Source organism: Lindgomyces ingoldianus (genome assembly GCF_010093535.1).
Source record: "Lindgomyces ingoldianus strain ATCC 200398 unplaced genomic scaffold BDR25scaffold_2, whole genome shotgun sequence".
Lineage (NCBI taxonomy): Eukaryota > Fungi > Ascomycota > Dothideomycetes > Pleosporales > Lindgomycetaceae > Lindgomyces > Lindgomyces ingoldianus.
Genome location: NW_022985163.1, coordinates 452,770 through 470,189, shown reverse-complemented (window position 1 = coordinate 470,189; position 17,420 = coordinate 452,770). Strand labels below are relative to the sequence as shown.

At 49.4% G+C, this 17,420-nt stretch overlaps 5 protein-coding genes across 5 annotated transcripts; 2 read left to right on the top strand and 3 right to left on the bottom strand.

The window, feature by feature from the left end:
* Positions 1 to 1,238: 1,238 nt before the first annotated feature.
* BDR25DRAFT_300026 (Aldo/keto reductase) lies at positions 1,239 to 2,979 on the bottom strand. Its single transcript, XM_033689282.1, has 3 exons — positions 2,763 to 2,979; positions 2,433 to 2,587; positions 1,239 to 2,241 (listed from the first exon to the last, which is right to left on the bottom strand). The coding sequence occupies exons 1-3, from the start codon at positions 2,902 to 2,904 to the stop codon at positions 1,450 to 1,452; spliced, it is 1,089 nt and encodes a 362-aa protein (XP_033553716.1). The 5' UTR covers positions 2,905 to 2,979; the 3' UTR covers positions 1,239 to 1,449.
* Positions 2,980 to 3,290: 311 nt separating this feature from the next.
* On the bottom strand, positions 3,291 to 4,541 carry BDR25DRAFT_338994 (uncharacterized protein; the record flags this gene model as incomplete). Its single annotated transcript, XM_033693335.1, has 1 exon — positions 3,291 to 4,541. One exon carries the CDS (start codon positions 4,539 to 4,541, stop codon positions 3,291 to 3,293), a length of 1,251 nt encoding a protein of 416 aa, XP_033553715.1.
* A 1,081-nt stretch (positions 4,542 to 5,622) lies between these two features.
* On the bottom strand, positions 5,623 to 8,882 carry BDR25DRAFT_300025 (kinase-like protein). Its single transcript, XM_033689281.1, has 4 exons — positions 8,161 to 8,882; positions 7,890 to 8,108; positions 6,811 to 7,826; positions 5,623 to 6,757 (listed from the first exon to the last, which is right to left on the bottom strand). Exons 1-4 carry the CDS (start codon positions 8,473 to 8,475, stop codon positions 5,680 to 5,682), a joined length of 2,628 nt encoding a protein of 875 aa, XP_033553714.1. The 5' UTR covers positions 8,476 to 8,882; the 3' UTR covers positions 5,623 to 5,679.
* A 452-nt stretch (positions 8,883 to 9,334) lies between these two features.
* On the top strand, positions 9,335 to 13,256 carry BDR25DRAFT_338992 (uncharacterized protein). Its single transcript, XM_033693334.1, has 5 exons — positions 9,335 to 9,654; positions 9,773 to 10,238; positions 10,291 to 10,683; positions 10,733 to 10,941; positions 10,992 to 13,256. The coding sequence occupies exons 1-5, from the start codon at positions 9,532 to 9,534 to the stop codon at positions 12,819 to 12,821; spliced, it is 3,021 nt and encodes a 1,006-aa protein (XP_033553713.1). The 5' UTR covers positions 9,335 to 9,531; the 3' UTR covers positions 12,822 to 13,256.
* Positions 13,257 to 13,783: 527 nt separating this feature from the next.
* Positions 13,784 to 15,530, top strand: BDR25DRAFT_370669 (acid protease). The gene is made up of 3 exons (XM_033697159.1): positions 13,784 to 13,895; positions 13,994 to 14,244; positions 14,399 to 15,530. The coding sequence occupies exons 1-3, from the start codon at positions 13,805 to 13,807 to the stop codon at positions 15,350 to 15,352; spliced, it is 1,296 nt and encodes a 431-aa protein (XP_033553712.1). The 5' UTR covers positions 13,784 to 13,804; the 3' UTR covers positions 15,353 to 15,530.
* The last annotated feature ends 1,890 nt before the right edge of the window (positions 15,531 to 17,420 follow it).

The window sequence follows — 17,420 nt, the reverse complement described above, 5'->3', positions numbered from 1 at the left end:
ATGGAGGTGCATGAGTTGGAAACTAGGAGGGTTTTAGAAGCGCACTGGTTTTATAGCTTTGCAGTGGGTTTGAGTCATGAAAGAGGTGATCTATTGTGGTCTGGGAGTCTAAGAAGCTGTATGATTTGTATAGTATGATGAGAAGCCAAGCCTAAGGTAGATTACGCAGCTCATTGTAGAGCCCTTCGGCCTACAGGTTTATATTGATTTTGGTGTGCACGGGAGAAACATGCTGGAGAAGCAGGCGGTGCAGCGTTTATATAAGAAGGCAGGAGTTCTTAGCGGGATGCATGAGACGAAGGAGTGACTTAATTGCATGAAATACTTGTGATTCTTTCACCGCAGTGGCGGACTAATTTTGACTTCTCTGCCACTACCTCATCGGCTCACTTTTTAAAATCTTAACTTTACGGTATACTGCGTTCAAATTTTATTGTTATATCCTAGCCATCCCGCATTCCATATCGTCACTTCGACGATATCGACACTGCTTTCCATTTCCTTTCCTTTCATCTACCTGCTATGTCTAGGTACTTGAAAACAGGAATCCCAATGGAACCGGTGTAAGATTGCCTAAACTTCGCGTTACACATTCCAGACTTATTTTGCTCTGTATCCACCACACGCTCATCCTCCTGCCCTCCCCGAGACTTAGCTCTGGGGTTAGCAGAACTGCCACAAGCTCCTAACTAGTTTTGAGGTTGGTAGTAGCTTGTATATCTTTTAAACTTCAGTTTGTCTTGAATACGCCCTTAAAACTTCTCTGATTTGTCTTTAACGTCCGTTTATCTCGTACTGACTTTTCCCTAATATTGTTTATCACTGGCTCTCAACAATCCAGTAACAAAAGCTCTCCAACTGTCTAACAAAAGCCGCTTGGATCTAGGGCTAGCTCTAAAGCTGCATACTTGTACTAGACATTAAATTCTGTCTAATTAGTAGAATTCCATATAAAGGTTAATGCTGCTATTCCTTAACAGCGCCTTAACAGGTCCTAGCATTGCTAAGCTCTCTACCTATATGTCTAGCTTCTGCTGTTCAATTGCTAGCCTTAGCTCTAGAGTTTACTATATATTTTTTAACAAGCTCTAATAATTTTTAAATATAACTACAAGGTTTAGAATAAGAAGCAGCGGTTCTAATGTAACTAATCGAACTTAGCAGATGCAGCAAAGTGTGCTAGCTTAGGTGTGAGGTGTAAAGAAGTATAGAGTACTTTTATAACTAACAATCTCTTACTTTACTCTACCTCTTCCTCTATTCTTTCACACCCTGCTAACAGTTACATCTGCAGAGGTATAGGGCTGTACACCCTCTTCACTAGATACTGGTAACTATTATCCTCTCCCTGCTCGAATAACGGATCCCCTAGTCACCGTAACAAAGCCAATAAGCACTTGGCAAGGTCGGATATCATAACGCCATCCTCCCCTTCTGCAACCCCCCAAACTACCCAAACCTCATCGTCAACCTCTCTGGCCTATTCCCCACAACGCCTTCAATCTCCTCCATCACCCCCTCGTCTAACCTCTTAATTAAACCTAGTGCCCGCACAGTCTGCCAGATCTGCTCCGGCCGGCTTGCGCCCGTAATCGCTGAACTCACATTCTGATTCTTGAGCACCCACGCCATACTCAACGTCGCCGTATCTGTGCCCAACTTCTCCGCCACCGCTTTCAACTTCCTCACAACCTCTTGCTGCCGAATCCATGCCTCGCTGCCCACATTCTTCGACACCGATTGGATGTACTTATCGTCACTCTTTTTGAGCCGGGAATCCTCAGGGATTCCGTCGATATATTTGCCGGTTAGAATGCCGCCTTGGAGTGGAGAGAAGATGGTCAACCCCAGGCCACGACGAGAGTAGAGTCCTGCGTTTGCGAATTCCTCGTCGACTTTCTTCCGGTTTAAGAGACTGTATCCGGGTTGTTCGACGATTGGGCCAATTAGTCCAAGGCGATCGGCTACTGCCCAGGCTTCTTCGATTTCGGAGGCAAGCCATTCCGAAGTTCCCCAGTAGAGCGTTTGGCCTGTGGAAATCAGGTGGTTGAAGGCGCGAACGGTTTCCTCGATCGGGGTGTGCCGGTCGGGGCGATGGGCATAGAGGATGTCGACATAGGAGAGTTGGAGTCGGGAGAGGGAGGCCGAGGTCGCTTCGAGGAGATGCTTGCGCGAGAGGCCTAGGTTGTTGATTTTGTTTCGGGGGGAGGGGAGGGAGGAGTTATGGGTGCCCCAGTAGATCTGTGGGTGGATGAGAGATGAAGAGTTTGGGAACTGAAACACAACCATATAGCCCGAATTCAATAAGCAAAGAGAAAGGAATGGACAAGGATTTGATAGGAGGAGGAGAGAGGAGGAGAGAGAGCAGTAAGAGTAGATAATAAACAAGAGTGGATATGCTCGATGCACCGAGAAAGAGAAAGTGCCCGTACCTTCGTAGAAACAACAATATCATTCCTCTTCCACCCAAACTTCTGAATTGCCCTTCCCATAACCTTCTCACTTTCACCACCTGCATATCCTTCCGCGCAATCAAAGAAATTGATGCCAGCATTGTATGCAGCCTCCAGACATGCATGTGCTTTCTCTGCCCACGTAGTCAGCTCCAGTTCCATTCAAATCGCTTTACCCTGCTTTCTTGAAATGGAGACATCAACACTGCTCCAGAATCGCGGATTACAACAGAGAGTTCGGTAGGGATATGGTATGCGGAACATGGAAGGGAATTGGGCGGTGCAAATGGAATTGAGAATTCGACGTACCTTCATCCACATGTCCTCCATAAGTAAGCCAGCCCCCCAGTGAGATGGCAGAGACCTGTAATCCTGAATGGCCCACGAATCGGTATTCCATTTCAGGAAGATCAGATGGAGCCCCATACTCGTCTTTTGATGGAACACTCATGTTTAGATATATATTTTACTCTCGCTAGATATGGATCTAAAAGTCAGGAAGCACTAGGAATTGAAGAAGCAAGTCAAGAACTCGGAAGGAATCGAGGGACATGGCAAGATCGAGCAGACTTTAATAGTCAAATTTAACGTAGGCTTCAGAGGGTTACGCAGTCGTGTAGGATTTGCACTAATTTCTCGGTGGGGTAACGCTTCCTAGCTTGCATGTAGAGCCCCACAGCGGCAAAAATGTCGTGACAACTGACAGGGATTTAGCCTGTTTGGGCGAAGATGTTCTGTGTATTGAAATTCGAGAATCAACAATGGTTCATTCGTATCTATGGGTACGGGTAACATGATTTCTTGTGACAATTCCAATATACCAGACATCTAGAGGTCTCAATCAAACGTAATCTTCTTTCCCTTAGCCTCCACAATGGCCTGCGAGGCCCTTTGAGCATTTGTATGAGCAGCACCGGATTTGATGGTCCGAGTATCAATTTTGCGGTGAGGTTGTCTCTTCGGACGTGGGCGATCGTTTTCTCCATCTTGATCAAAGTGCCTCTGGCGGTCTGGATGCACGCCCTCGATATCCGGTTTCTTCTCCTTTCCGTATCGCTTGTTATAGCGCGTCGTGGAATCTTCTGCGAACTCGCAACGGAGATCTCGACCTCGAATTTTGTTGATGTACCATTTTCGCGGCTTCTTCTCCTTGGCTCGGCCTTTAGACTCGGCTTCCGAGCTGTCGTTATCGTCCTTCTTTGACTCCGATTTGTAGATGTAGCCTTTCACTGCCGAAGTAGCCGCTTCGACGTTGTCAAATGTGATCCACGCATATCCCTTGCACTTCCCCGAGTCCTCAAACGTAGCCATGTGTATGTCGACAAGTTCACCACATTGTCCAAAATGCTCTTGCAAGTCCTCCTTCGTAACATCGAATGCTAAGTTGCCCACAAAAACCCTTTTGTTTGGTGGGTGACCAGGCTTGTCCGTCTTGCTATCCGATCCATCCTGCTCGGTTGTAGCTTTCTCTGGCCGTCCCTCAAAGTTGTTCGCGTTCTTGATGAGCAGCGGCCGACCGTCCAACTTTGTCTCCGTGAGCGCAATGGCTGAATACATAGCTAATTGTGTAGAGAAGTCGACGTATGCGAATCCCTTGTTGAGAGGCTTTGTCGTCCATCGCGGATTCGGTGCTTCTCTTGGTGCGGGCATGTTCACACGAGTGATCTGCTCGTTCGTGATATCGGAATTCTCGGCGAGGAATGTGCGGAGAGAGTCTTTGGTAGCGGACCATGGCAAGTTGCCTATCCATACCCCGTATTCAGAGCGTTTACCAGACTGATTATCACCCTCAGACTTTCCAGTCTCAGTCTTAGCTTCTGCAGAAGATTCTTCGGCGCCCTTAGCTGAGGGTTTCAACTTCTTCGCTTTTCGTGCCGCCTTTTTTGACACTGGCTCTGGGAGATTTACGTCGATTTCTATTTCTTCGGGGAGGGCCTCTCGCTTTCTCTTTTTCGAGGCACGGCGGTGGTCCTGCGATTCGGGTTCGCCATCTGTGGCTTCCTTCTCCTTGGATTTTGATTTCTTCTTTTTCTTCTTAATCTCTAGATCGACGCTTTCGTGGGCGAGTAGCTGTATTGAGGCAGCCATGGCGGTTCTTGGAGAATCTCTGTGTGCTCACAGTAAAATTTAAAATTCAACTCCAGTTCGGCTCATGCAAATCGTGCTTAGTCATAGCTTGGCGCGAATGCGATAACAGTCCCAAAATCGAGAAGAAGCTCAGCGTATATGTACTTAGCGAAGTTTCCACACGAAAACCATTGTAACCTTGCCGGGGCACGAGTTATAAGAGTACTCATGTATTGTGGACTGTCGTATCGTGGGACGCCAAGCCCAAGGTCGATCGGGCAACCCATCCTAACCCCTACGGCATATAATTTTTTTATGAGTGGAAGAAAGGAACACATGGTAATGCTATTTTAAAAAAGAATTTCCTAATTGAGGATTAGCTTCGCACCTACTTTCTTGCTACCCTTCCCCTTCTGGAGTGTTCTGTCGGGGAAAGTGAGTTATCCATCAGCCACACCACAGCGTACTATATAGTAAAATTGTAGAACTTGAGAAACAGCCTTCCAACGGCGTAAGAATCGTCCAAATTTATTTACCTTGGAATGATTGTTAGCCGTAGGAAGCTGAGTGGCTTAGTGGAGATCTGAAAAGTCACCTCCCCAACGATATCACTTTATGCCACCTTCACATCATGATAGAATTAGAGCTCAGTATACTTAGAGTGAACCCAAGAATGGTGCGGGACTAGCCAGCGTGCAAATGCTGATTTTACGCAAGCCCCCTGAGAACTATGGAAGACTAGATTGTAGTTCATGGTGGCATGTGGCTCAGACCTGACAGCACGTTTAAGCGCAGCATTAGGTGTGGACACCCAGAGCATGTCTATGTACTTGAAGCGGGGTATCTTCGGGTTTGTGTGCAAGACAAAATCTCTGTGAGGTTAGTTGTAGAGATTTCTGTGTATTCAGTCTTGAACTCAGTATGAGCATAGGTCACTTATCGACATACACTCCCTTACTTCCACAGCGAAAACTTTTACTTCCTTTACTCGCCTCATTGGTTTGGAGAAGTGTGGATCAAACAGAAGGTTCGCGATGCCCAACAATATTCGTAAAAAGAAACTTACGGAGATATATATTATCAATAGTTATAGTAGGCGTCGTTAGACCTTTGAAAGATCGGGCGGAATATTGAAAACTTTTTTGGGGCGATTTCCACGTCATATCCTCTTGCTTGCTTTGACATTGTTAGTCTTGCGCTCCTCCATATAAGCTATGACATCATCTTCGTAGTCCAATATTTTCTGCGCACGCCGTCTCGTTTCGGCGCTTTCCATTTGTCGCAGGATATCCCCACATCGGCTGTCGAATCGCATGGACCAAATATGCATATCCATCATTAGCTCTTCCGTCTTTTCTAATTTGTGGTCTCGACTGAATAGGGCATCGACGAAATCGCAACCCGGCTTCTTCCCTATATCTGACCAAAGTGTGCCATGATTTACCTCCTTAGGGGCCAGCCACATGTACTCCTCGCAGGCATCCAGCAACTTAGCGAGCCTAATCCACAACTTCTGCCCGGACGCAAGAAACTTCCCAATCACATCCTGGTTGGCCTGTGATGGAATAGCTTGGGTGCGGTCGTGATCCTTCGCCGTTCTGAGGCGAAACATCCAATCCTCTCCTACTTCCATCATATATGCTAACTTGGTTAAGCTGATCCAGAGCTTTCCAGCCATGGCAGCCAGAGGAGTGTTAGGACCGTGGTGATATAAAGTCCAGTCATATATCCACTTTCCCATCGAACCTGAATCCAACGTTCCTTCAAGAACGGTAAATGGTCTTTCCTCTGGATCCCAGAGTCCGATCGAGGGCCCATCCGGAATACCCCACTTGCGCGCCACCCGTATTTTGCCTTGAGTAGGGCCTTCTAGTAGCGTACTGGGTCTATTTGGCTCGCCGGAATGCAACTCGTCATATAACGAACCATGTTCATCGGCGTCCGACTGTTCTAGTTTACGAACCGATGAAAGCATAGCGCGGGTAGAGTCCGACGAGCTGGCATCCGAATCTGCTTCTTCTTGGTCTCGGCGAGCGTTGGGTACGGAAGGCTTCTTGGATCGACGAACAATGGGTGGTACAGGTAGTGGGGAAGGATCCTGTTTAAAATCTGAGGAGTGCGGACTATCATAGTGTTCGTCTTTAACGGTGCGAGAGAGATTGATAGTGGACTTTGGAAGTACTTTGGAAGTAACAAATCCTTGAGGCGATATCCAATACCGGAAATTGCATCCACTGCTACAACTAACAAGTCAGTAATTTGGTACCATGGGTAAGCTGGTAACAAATACCATTCAACTTCAGCCGCCTGAGGTGCCACAGATACCATCTGTCTTGTCTTGCACTTGGGGCATATAGAGATAATCTCCGCAGCTTCACCTCCTTTCCCCGTTAGATTAGGTAAGCCACGTTCCTTACTGTCTTGGTATACTTCGAGGGTGGTGGCGGTCGTTTTTTTCTTTCTTGGCAAGTATCTGGGAAGGTTCCAGTTCGCCATCAGATCTCGCAAGTCGTTCAATCTACCATCCTTGGATTTGATGATGGGAGAGGACCTCGGCGAACATTGGAGTGCAGGCAGCCAGTCTTGTGACAATTTCGGCGTGGTTGGCCCTATGGGGAATTCGGGCGTCCTGGGCTTGGTTGTGGAATTTGAATCTTCTGCAGGAGGTGCGGAAAGCTCTGACTGGGATAAAGGGCCTGGGTGGAGCGTTTTCTCCTGCGAGGTATCTGCTTGGATGGTAGTTGGGGGATTCAGAGTGCTCCATTTCGCTGAAGCCTCACAAAATTTGAAAGTTTCCTTTTGTTGTGGATACTGAGGCCAACCCTGTTCGGCTGTTGAGGGCAAAGGAAGAGATTCTGGTTCTAATAATGTGCTGCTAGGGCTCATCCACACATGCTTCATGGCTCTCTTCGCCGACAAACGTTTGGTCGGATCTGCCTTTAGCAGACCTTGGATGAAGTTAACCACCTCACTCGCGACGAGGGGCTGTAATTGATCAAGAAAACTAGAAGTTGGATTCTCCATCCAGCGCAACATGCTAAGGATGTCCTTGAATGTAGGGGCTCCACACAGCATCCGAAAGGCAATTTCTCCAAGAGCCCACAAATCCGTAGGCTGTGCATCGAACGATCCCTTCGCACGGCCAGTAGAGCTCGCAGCGAGAAGTACCTCTGGAGCCATGAAACCAAAGGTTCCCTTGACTGTCGATGGCCCGTTTCCATCCTCCGCCCGCTTGCTAATTCCGAAGTCTCCAATCTTGACCCACCACTTCTCATTGTCTGGCGGTTTTGATTTGACGAGAATGTTCTGCTCAAATAGTCAACTTGGCAGCAATGCATCAGAATATTTTATGTGAGACGTAGCACTCACCGCAGGTTTTAGATCTCGATGAGCAAATCCGTTTTCGTGCATGTAGAAAAGGCCTTCGAGGATTTGTGATATCGTGTCTTGAGTATCCTGAGTAGAAAATGACTCGCCGGTCTCTGGCATGTACTTCTGAAGATCTCCGTAGCTCATAAATTCCATGGCGATAAAGATAGCCTCGCGGCTCTCATACCAACCGAATGACTTGACGAAACACGACTCGTACTGTAATACAATTAGCGAGTTAGTTTGTAGTTACAACGAAGAGACTACTTGCCTTGGGATGAGAAAACTTAGCAATGGCCTCCAGTTCACGGTTATAGTCGAGCCGTTTTGAAGGACATTGTGGCTTTAAAATCATCTTCACCGCGCGGGCCTTGGGGACATCCGAGTGGTTGGAAACACATGATTCTTTCCAGACTCTCCCATAGGAGCCGTGGCCTAAGTGCTTGTCGATTTTCCATTCCTCCTCATATTTGACACGTCGTCCACTCAAGTCTGTGCTGGTGAACCGGTGCACAGTCGTATCTCCTCGGAAGGCTACCAGGAGCTGTGAGTCCTTTACCAAGTCGGGCAGCAGCGATGGACTCATGCTGCCATCACGCGTGTTTTTGTAAGGGTATCAATCTATCGCAGTATTGGTGATTGGCTCGTGTAACTGTCGAGAGAAGCCGAATACATGACGGGAAGGAATGAAGATTCGAAGAGTGATTCGCGGGATGAGGCTGAGGCTGTGGTAGCTGGAGGCTTGGATTTAGAATCACGTGAAACCTCATACAGCCTACATGCCCTAGGTGAGAGATAGGTGAGAGAATAGTGAGGGCTAGAAGCAAGAATTCTAGGTTGTTAAGCAGCCGCTTCCGAGGAATGCTGCCTTCATGGTATTCCCGATACTAAGTAAAGAGGAGCCAACCCTCGCCGTGTCACATTGATATCCACATGCAGCCTCGACTCTAGGAATGAGGATAAGAGAGGTACGACCTTGTAAGAGCAAATGGTGTTTGGGTAGCATCAACTTCACAACTTCTGAGCAGAGGCCGTGCCTTCCGTTGGCTCCGGAGCCTCGTTCGCTATCCATAGGCAGCACACCACATCGTCACCGTGTTACTGAACGGAAACCAAGATGGCGGCCTCACAAGCTAGCTTTCATAAGGCTGTGAAGGGAGATGGATATTGCTTCTCTCTAAGGCTTTTGCTGGGAAGATAGAGCGCGTCACGTGGGGCCTAGTCTGGCCCTTGACACTGCAGCTCCCGCGGCGATAAACAACAGCAGTGCAGAGCCGCGCGCAATTTTCCGCCTTGCTGCTGCTATTGTCACCTCTCACCGGCTGACGACGCCGCTTGGCTGCCTTCACTTCAAGTTGCCGCTCGACCTGACATGCGTGCGTGGTAGTGCTTGAGCTTTGACCCCCGCCGAACGCCGCCTCTTGGTCGCAGCTGCCTGTTCTCTACCAGCTCACTCTTCCCCTCTCTCCTCCCCCCATCGACCTCCCCATCAGCTCCAACCCTTCCACAACTCCAGGAGAATCTCGTTCTCACCTCAGCCGCACCTCTCTCGTTGGCCTCCTCGTCGACGAGACTGTGCAGCGTGATACCCCTCAAATTCCGATACGTCACCTCGTCAGCCTCGGTCGAGCTGTCACCCGCCATGGCTACCAACGTTCCCGTTACGCTGGACACGCTGATCACCATCAAGATCCTCTTCCAGGGGCATAATAAGAAGTTCAAGATCCCTCTGCGGGATCTGGGAGCCCAAGTGCTTCCCGACAAGGTGCGTGGTTGTCGCTCACCACACGCTCAGAAGAGCACAGACAGCCTCCGGCTCCACGTCTGAGCTTACTAGAGAGCGGAAACATCATCATGTACTTATTCTAACACTCGCTGTTTAGCTCCGAGCCCTGCTGCTCATCCCCCAGAACGAAGAGGTCGTGTTTGAGCGATACTCCGATAGTGCCGGCGCCTACGTCACCTTGGACTCGGATAAGCCCCAGGTCTACAAGACGCTGTTCCGTGCTGCAAAGGCTAAGCTCAAGCTTCGTCTGCGGGCCACGCTTCCAGATGATGAGAGCGAGCCCGCCTCTGAGCCGCTCCCGCCACCTGTCCAAGAGCCGCTTCCCACCACCCAGCCCAGCTCGCTCCACCGCATGAGCGCGGACACTCTGTCCCCACAAGACCCTCCTCAGGCTTCGCCAGTCATCGCACACTCCCCAATGGCCTCTCGTGTACTGATGTCAACGTACGAGACCAGCCCCGCTGGCTCTACTAGTCGATTCAGCCTGGCCTCCCCGTTGATGGCGAACAAGCCGGATGCTGAAGGTGAAGCGCCTGTGCCTCATCCATTCCCTGCACGCGAGAGTAAGCTTTTAATTTCACTTTCTTTTAATCCGGATGCTAATTGTATAACAAGGGTTCTTCAACGGCCTTGCAAACGCCTCTCAGGATAACGACCTCGTCTTCCGCCCCAAAGCTACCTCACCGCAGTGCTCCTGGGTCGTATTCTGCAACAACTGCAACCAGCCCATGGAGAATGAGCATTTCCACTGCAGCATATGCGACCATGGCGATTACGATCTCTGCCCTTCATGCGTTGATGGCGGCATCCATTGCCCTGGAACTGGACACTGGATGGTCAAGCGCTTTGTGAAGAATGGCTGCGTCGTCAACAGCACCACAGAGCGTGTTGGCCCGAAACCAAGAGCCCCGACCGAACCAGAAATGCCGGGCGCTTTCACAGACGAGAAACAGCCTTCAGTGTGTTACCACGAAGAGCCAACACGTACCTGCAACAGTTGCGTGAAAGGTGAGTAACTTTCTCTCCCGATATGAGATGCGTGCCCTAACACTTACAGTTCTCCCCGAGAAGGAGTTCGTGACTTGCACTATCTGCGACGACTATGACTTGTGCATGGACTGCCACATCATTAACAAACATGGTCACCATCCTGGCCATCCCTTTAAGGGTGCAACAGGGGAGACGACTCTTACAGCTCTGGCAGACTTCCTCTGCAATGCCGGCAGGAATGTGCGTCATTCCGCCGTCTGTGATGGATGCGAGAAGGTATGTCGCCTGCTTTTTCAATTTCAGAATACCATCTAATCACGCCGCAGTTCATCTATGGCGTTCGCCACAAGTGCCTCAACTGCCCTGACTGGGACTTCTGTTCCGAGTGCATGAAGAGCGCCAAGTACATTCATCCTCGCCACAGGTTCGTGCCCATCTACGAGCCCTTAGCCGAACCAGTTACCTGTGCCGTGCGTCATTATGGCATCTACTGCGATGGGCCACTTTGCAAGGACAAGGAAAACCTCTCGTACATCGAGGGTGTTCGTTACAAGTGCGCTGTATGCCACGACACCGACTTCTGTGCCAACTGTGAGGCCATCCCCAGCAATAGGCACAACCGCACCCATCCCTTGATTAAGTTCAAGACACCTGTCCGCAACGTGACCGTCACAACCATGAACGAGGACAAAAACGGTGTACCCACAGCGAGATTGGGCGATCAGCCCGCCCGGAAGTCTACTGCAACAGAGACTACCCCAGTTGCCCCATCGGCGAACGCTGCTACCCAGGTCCAAACCATCGTTGATATGAAGCCTACTGAGGAGCCGCAACCTAAGCCAACCAAGGAGAAGATTGAGATCCGTGATCTCCTTACTGAGCCAGTTCAGGAAAAGATCAAGATCAAAGATCTCCTTGATGGATCAGTTCCAGAGGTCTCCCCTGCCAAGCCTTCTGAGGAGCTGGATGCTCACTTTATCCGCGATACCATCACTGACGGAACCAAAGTGTTCGCTGGCTTCCAGTTCGTTCAAGTCTGGACTCTGCGCAATCCCGGTCCAAAGGCCTGGCCTGCGGGCTGCAGCGTTCGACATGTCGGTGGTGACCACATGCTCAATATTGACAACACCCAGCCCTTGAGTCAGAGCGAGCTCGCTGATGCTAGTGAGAGTAATGCCATTGGCCGCCCTGTCGAGCCTGGAGAGGAAATCTCTTTCCGCATTGTCATGAAGGCACCCAAGCGCGAGGGAACCGCCATCTCCTACTGGCGTCTCAAGACTGCTGACGGAACTCCATTTGGTCACAGGCTCTGGTGTGATATCCAGGTCATTCCCCCTCCAATCCCCGTTACCCTTCCTGCCGCCCAGCCTGTCACTACCGTCACCGCATCAAGTGAGACTGCGGAAACGACCGGCTCATCGTCCAATGCTCCTACTATGACTGCTTACGAGCGCTTCCAACAAGCGAAGCTTGAGAGACTCAGGGCAGCGAGGGCTCAATACAAAGCTCGACACGATGAGAAGGTTGCTGAGGAAATGCGATCACAAGATGATGTCACACAGCGAACTGCCCGTCTCCAGGAGGAAGCTCTCGAGAGGCTCCGAAAGATGAAGCTTCACTTGGACGAGAAGGAGTTCCAGTCACGAGTCTTCGAGAAAGCATCTGCGAAAGCCGAGCGAGAGAAGATGGCTCGCATTCAGAAGGTCCGAAGGGCAGCTGTAGAGCGCCTGCTCGAAGCTCGACGCAAGGAACAAGAGAATTCTGCCGCTGCCTACCACGAAAAGATGCCCGAACTCGAGCCAGCTCCCGAGCTCCCTACCAAGCAGGAGACTGCAGAATTGCCCGTAGAAGAGAAGCCACTCGAGATTCAGACACCGCGCGAACCAGAACCCCAGGTCTCTGGGATGATCTTCCCGCAGCTTGAGAAGGAGTCCCCATCATCTAGCACTCATGAGGCTGTAGATGCCAAGTCAGAGCCACAGCAGATCAAGCCCGAGAGTGCCGTCATTGCCGCTCTTTCTGAGCAGTCTGATGCTGATGAGTCGTTTGAGGACGCCGAGAGTGTTGATATCCGTTCAATCTCCAGTGATGATGAAGGCTTCATGACTGACGAGGAGTATGACATCCTCAACGCGAGCGACGAAGAGATGCCATGAGTAAACTCGTGAGATCACCAGTCATAGATTGGTTAAGGCGGAAAACGGGAGAAGACTTGGTTGTACTCAAAATCACCGTCGCCTTCGGTTGGCGCCAAGATTATGGCCGACACTGCGCTGGACGAGAACATGCAGTGCATATCATCTTGGCGTCTCTAGGTATTGGTTTGGAATCTTTTAACCTATGTGTTTATTCTTTACCTGCTAGCTTGGACTGGGTTTCAGGGACACTCCACTATGAGCAAGGACACACTCATTTACATAGTAGATGCAACGCATCTATCCACACTCCTTTCGACTAGGGCGCTAGCTGGCGCTCCTGGCTTTGTGGCTGGCTTTGGACAATCGTAATGGGAATGCTCTGGAACTGGTTTCTCGTCTTTTGCTTCCTTCCCTTCCATAGTGTTCAGTATGCAATGAGAATCTCCTTTTCAGAATTGTTCTCCCGTGCGACCGTAAAATTTTGACTCGTCTCTCCTCATAAATCCAACTATTCTTGTGTTTGATTTGCGTTTTGACACCTTGTGCCTCTTTGTGTAGTGAAAGATAGTGGAATGTCTCAGTCAGGCTGTCACTGTCATTCCATGAGGTCTCCACGAAATGGCATTAGCATGTGAAGACTGCCATCCTTCCACTCTCCTTCCATGTACCATTTCTTTGTGCGATGTACGGAGTGGAGCTCCTTCACGTATTGTTGGTGCTTTCTTAACATCCAGTATGCGACTGCCTCGAGAGATCTCCTTCGCAAATTCCCCAGCTGATCATGTTTTGGGGTTACAGGCCGAAGCAATTCCTGGCAGGCACACTTGGGAGTCCGTATCTTCTTTAGCATTTCTATTCCCCCTTGCATACCCTCAACAGTAATTGTCGCTTTCCAACAGTCCTACCTTTTTTCACAATTCTCTACCTACAAGTTCTTCTTCCTTCATTCCTCTATTGCCCCCTAATTTGAGTATTCGAACCACAGTCGATCGACATTTGCTATGAGCCGCAAACTCAACCGTATCAATGCTGTCCCTAACCCGAACTATGAACGTGTGGGCATGCAGTCGTACGCCTCTCTTTTGAAGAAATGTTTGTCACTTCTCCTTCCCACTGCTTCTTCTCCTAATATTTTCTCACCACCTTACTGTCTTACCATACTAACACTACATGCTATTAACACTCTTTAGATGACTTCGCGCCCACAACCGAAGGTCCCTATCAGAAAACCGACCAGCCCGAGAAGGGCATCAAGAAGCTGTTACGCAAGAAAAGTGTCGAGCCGTCGAAACATTTGGCGAGAGTCAATGAGCGAGGCAAACCCGGAGCGATCAAAGCAAATGAGGAGCAAAACGATTCAATGTACCTTTGTCCAGTGCAGATTGGCACGCCTCCGCAGACATTGAATTTGAATTTCGATACTGGGAGTTCGGATCTTTGGGTATGTGTTTTCTCACTCCGTGGTTTCGCCTAACTATTTTTTTTTTTCGGAGCTTGTCCACCAGATAGCATTCAATGCTACTTTCCTTTTCCACCTCATCTAGCTTCAATCCCTAGTAAGTACAATACGAAAATACTGCTAACACTTTTTCTAGGTCTGGTCTACCAAACTCGATAGCAGGACTAAGAAATTCGGGTCATCTACGCACAAAATCTTCGACCCCAAAGCATCCCGCACCTTCAAAAAGGTCCCTAACAACACATGGAAGATCCAATACGGGGACAGATCCACCGCCAGCGGCATCGTGGGCACGGACAACGTGACTCTCGGCGGGCTCTGTGTCGAAAACCAAACCATCGAACTGGCCTCCAAGATCTCTCCACAATTCACCCAAAGCGCCGGCGACGGCCTCCTCGGCCTCGCCTTCGGCAAAATCAACTCCGTCAAACCCAAAGCCGTAGCCACCCCCGTAGAAAACATGATCTCGCAAGAAGACATCAAAAAGGAACAAGAACTGTTTACGTGTTACCTAGGCAGCTGGCGCGACCTTGAAGAAGTCGATCAAGGAGAATCCTTCTACACATTTGGATACATTGACGAGGACGTCATAAAACGATGTGAAGCGCCCCCGTATTACACTCCCATTGACACATCCAACGGGTACTGGCAGTTCAAGTCGGAATCCGCGACTATCAATGGCAGAACCATCACCAGACCCAGTAACACGGCTATCGCAGACACAGGCACAACCCTCGCACTCGTCGACGATGCCATGTGTGAAGCAATCTATTCTTGTATCCCGGGTGCTAAGTTCTCATACTCCCAACAGGGGTGGATATTCCCGATCGGGACTCCGGAGGCTCAAATACCCGTTGTGACGTTTGCGGTGGGGGAGAAGCAGTTTGCCCTGCAAAAGGAGGACTTTGGTTTCTCCAAGGTCGGGGAGAAGATGCAGTATGGAGGGATTCAGTCGAGAGGCGATACGGCATTCGATATTTTGGGGGCTACGTGGTTGAAGGCCGTTTATGTGATTTTTGATCAGGGGAATAAGAGACTTGGGGCTTGTCAGAGGATTGAGGGTACGCAGAATATTGGGTCGCCGGAGTAGACGGAGAGAGGGGGTGCAGTTAGAAGGAGGACTTCGTTGTTGCATGGGGTTTGGCCGTGAACGTGATGCGGGCTGTTGTCAAAGATGTAATAGTAGAGGTGGAGCGGTTGAGGATGGGCGGTTGAGTCGTGGCTCTTTCTATTAGTAACGTTCTGTTATCCCTTTCACCCAATCTAATTACAACAACAATGGTTCGCTTTCGCTCTCCCTCTTGCACCTCGACCTAACCTGATGTAGCCAGCTGGCCTTTTGGCATTTTAAACCTACCCTTCCCTTCCCCTCTTTCCCTCAATGACCGACTTCTTAGGAGTTTTTTATATTCCATCCTAACCATTCTGGTGTTGCCTTTTGACATTGAAATTGAGAAGAGACTCGCACGAGGCATACATAGCGGAGATATATACTTATACACCTACTGATTCTCCTCGACGGACTGAATAGAAGGAGAAGGTACGGGCACCATTGAACCTATTAGAAAATTCGGTCAGTGGCGTAGGAATGGAGCAGGAATATTTCAGTTTAGTCGCTTTTCGACAAGAAAGGGAAGGGGAGGGAAGAGTGGATGTGACATTAGGTGGTCGGGCTCAAAAATTTAGTCTCCACAGATCAGTGTTCTTAGTCCTCCCTGAAACGCTTTTTCCAGCGCGTGTTGCGTGGTGGCTAGGCGGGTGTGTGTTGAGGAGGTATCTTGACGACTGCTGTAGAGGAGGTGGACAAGCCGTGTTTGCGATTTTTGATATATCTCCTAGGATGTGGAAGCCCGTCAACACAGCATGACGTGGCTGACGATGAACCTTGGTGTCGACAAGCGCGGTCTGCTATCAGGTTCTTCCTCAGCTTGTTTTAGTCTCACTCTACTTGGAGCGGTTCCATTGCTGCTTGCTATGTCTGGTTGTGTGTATGTGTGTGGTAGGAGACCTCCCTGTTGAGGCTACTATTTATAACTGCCTGCTTCCCGAAGAGGTGGGCAAAAACGCCATATAGTTCCATCTAGCCAATATAATCTAACAATCATCCCAGTCGTTTCGGATCTGCTTGCGTGGCCTTTAGGTGAGAGCTCCTATCCCCAAACCTCCGGTAGACCTCCTCGTTGGGGTTTGTGGGACTTGATGTTAACTAGGCATGCCAATTCATCATGTTTTAGTCCCACCCTATCAGACGGATAACCATCTTCGTCTGAGAATTTTGGAGACTAGGGGCGGGGGAGTTGTTTGTGCTGGCTTGGAGTTGATCTGCTGTAGGGTCGCGTCGTAAAAATGCGAGATTAGCCAGGCGGAAAGGTAGATAGGGGCGTTCATATACCTGGCAGTGGGAGGCGCGAGGTGTGAAGTTCAAGGGGGGTAAAGAAGAACGTGAGAAAAATTGTGAGGGGAACGGTTGCTGCCTGCTTTCACAGGTTGGGCTCTGGGTATTTACCTAGTCGTGACTTATGACTTGTGTACACGCTTGAGCTACATATGCATAATTAGTGGCGTACGTGTAGTAATTAGGACGCGAGCCTGATATAATCGGATGTAGTCACCTATCAGCTAGTAGTTGCCCCGTCTTGCAGACAGTCAACGAGATTCAATACACACGTATAGCGACCTAAGGATACGCGGTCACTCTCCAGCCTCGTCCATTCAATATTTGAAAACCAGTGAACTCAAGCTCCTCCCTTTCCAAGCGCAAGACATTGACTGTCATCAGCATACTCTGTCACAGAAGCCATCCAACAAATAAAAATACCATTAATATAAAAAGGGGAGACTTGACATTTTGCCTTGGTATTCTATATACATACACGGGATAGATGCAAGACCGGCCTTTTCATCACTTCCCCTCCATCCATTATCCACCAAGCCACGCGCCCTCTGTCGATTAAAGACTTGGGACGGGACAAAAAAGCCCCAAAATGGACATACAAATACAGGTCTCCTCCTCTTTCTGTTCGTCAACCGACGCGAATACCAAAATTTTTTATTGCCAGTCCGGACCACCCGCTTGCCATAGCCCAGATGTACCTACCAACCAGACTCCAAAACAAGACAACAGCCCATGAAGTGGATACAGGAAGAGCAGAGAGCGG

Bases quoted from the DNA above. Each gene is read 5' to 3' on its own strand.
- BDR25DRAFT_300025 (XM_033689281.1), bottom strand. From the start codon at position 8,475: ATGAGTCCATCGCTGCTGCCCGACTTGGTAAAGGACTCACAGCTCCTG. The intron at 7,827-7,889 runs GTGAGTGCTACG...CTATTTGAGCAG, and splicing joins ATCGAGATCTAAAACCTGCG to AACATTCTCGTCAAATCAAA. The intron at 6,758-6,810 runs GTATTTGTTACC...TGTTAGTTGTAG, and splicing joins CAGGCGGCTGAAGTTGAATG to CAGTGGATGCAATTTCCGGT.
- BDR25DRAFT_370669 (XM_033697159.1), top strand. From the start codon at position 13,805: ATGAGCCGCAAACTCAACCGTATCAATGCTGTCCCTAACCCGAACTAT. The intron at 13,896-13,993 runs GTTTGTCACTTC...AACACTCTTTAG, and splicing joins CGCCTCTCTTTTGAAGAAAT to ATGACTTCGCGCCCACAACC. The intron at 14,245-14,398 runs GTATGTGTTTTC...CACTTTTTCTAG, and splicing joins CTGGGAGTTCGGATCTTTGG to GTCTGGTCTACCAAACTCGA.
- BDR25DRAFT_338992 (XM_033693334.1), top strand. From the start codon at position 9,532: ATGGCTACCAACGTTCCCGTTACGCTGGACACGCTGATCACCATCAAG. The intron at 9,655-9,772 runs GTGCGTGGTTGT...CTCGCTGTTTAG, and splicing joins CCCAAGTGCTTCCCGACAAG to CTCCGAGCCCTGCTGCTCAT. The intron at 10,684-10,732 runs GTGAGTAACTTT...TAACACTTACAG, and splicing joins CTGCAACAGTTGCGTGAAAG to TTCTCCCCGAGAAGGAGTTC.
- BDR25DRAFT_300026 (XM_033689282.1), bottom strand. From the start codon at position 2,904: ATGAGTGTTCCATCAAAAGACGAGTATGGGGCTCCATCTGATCTTCCT. The intron at 2,588-2,762 runs GTACGTCGAATT...CTACGTGGGCAG, and splicing joins TGGAGGACATGTGGATGAAG to AGAAAGCACATGCATGTCTG. The intron at 2,242-2,432 runs GTACGGGCACTT...ATCCACCCACAG, and splicing joins ATATTGTTGTTTCTACGAAG to ATCTACTGGGGCACCCATAA.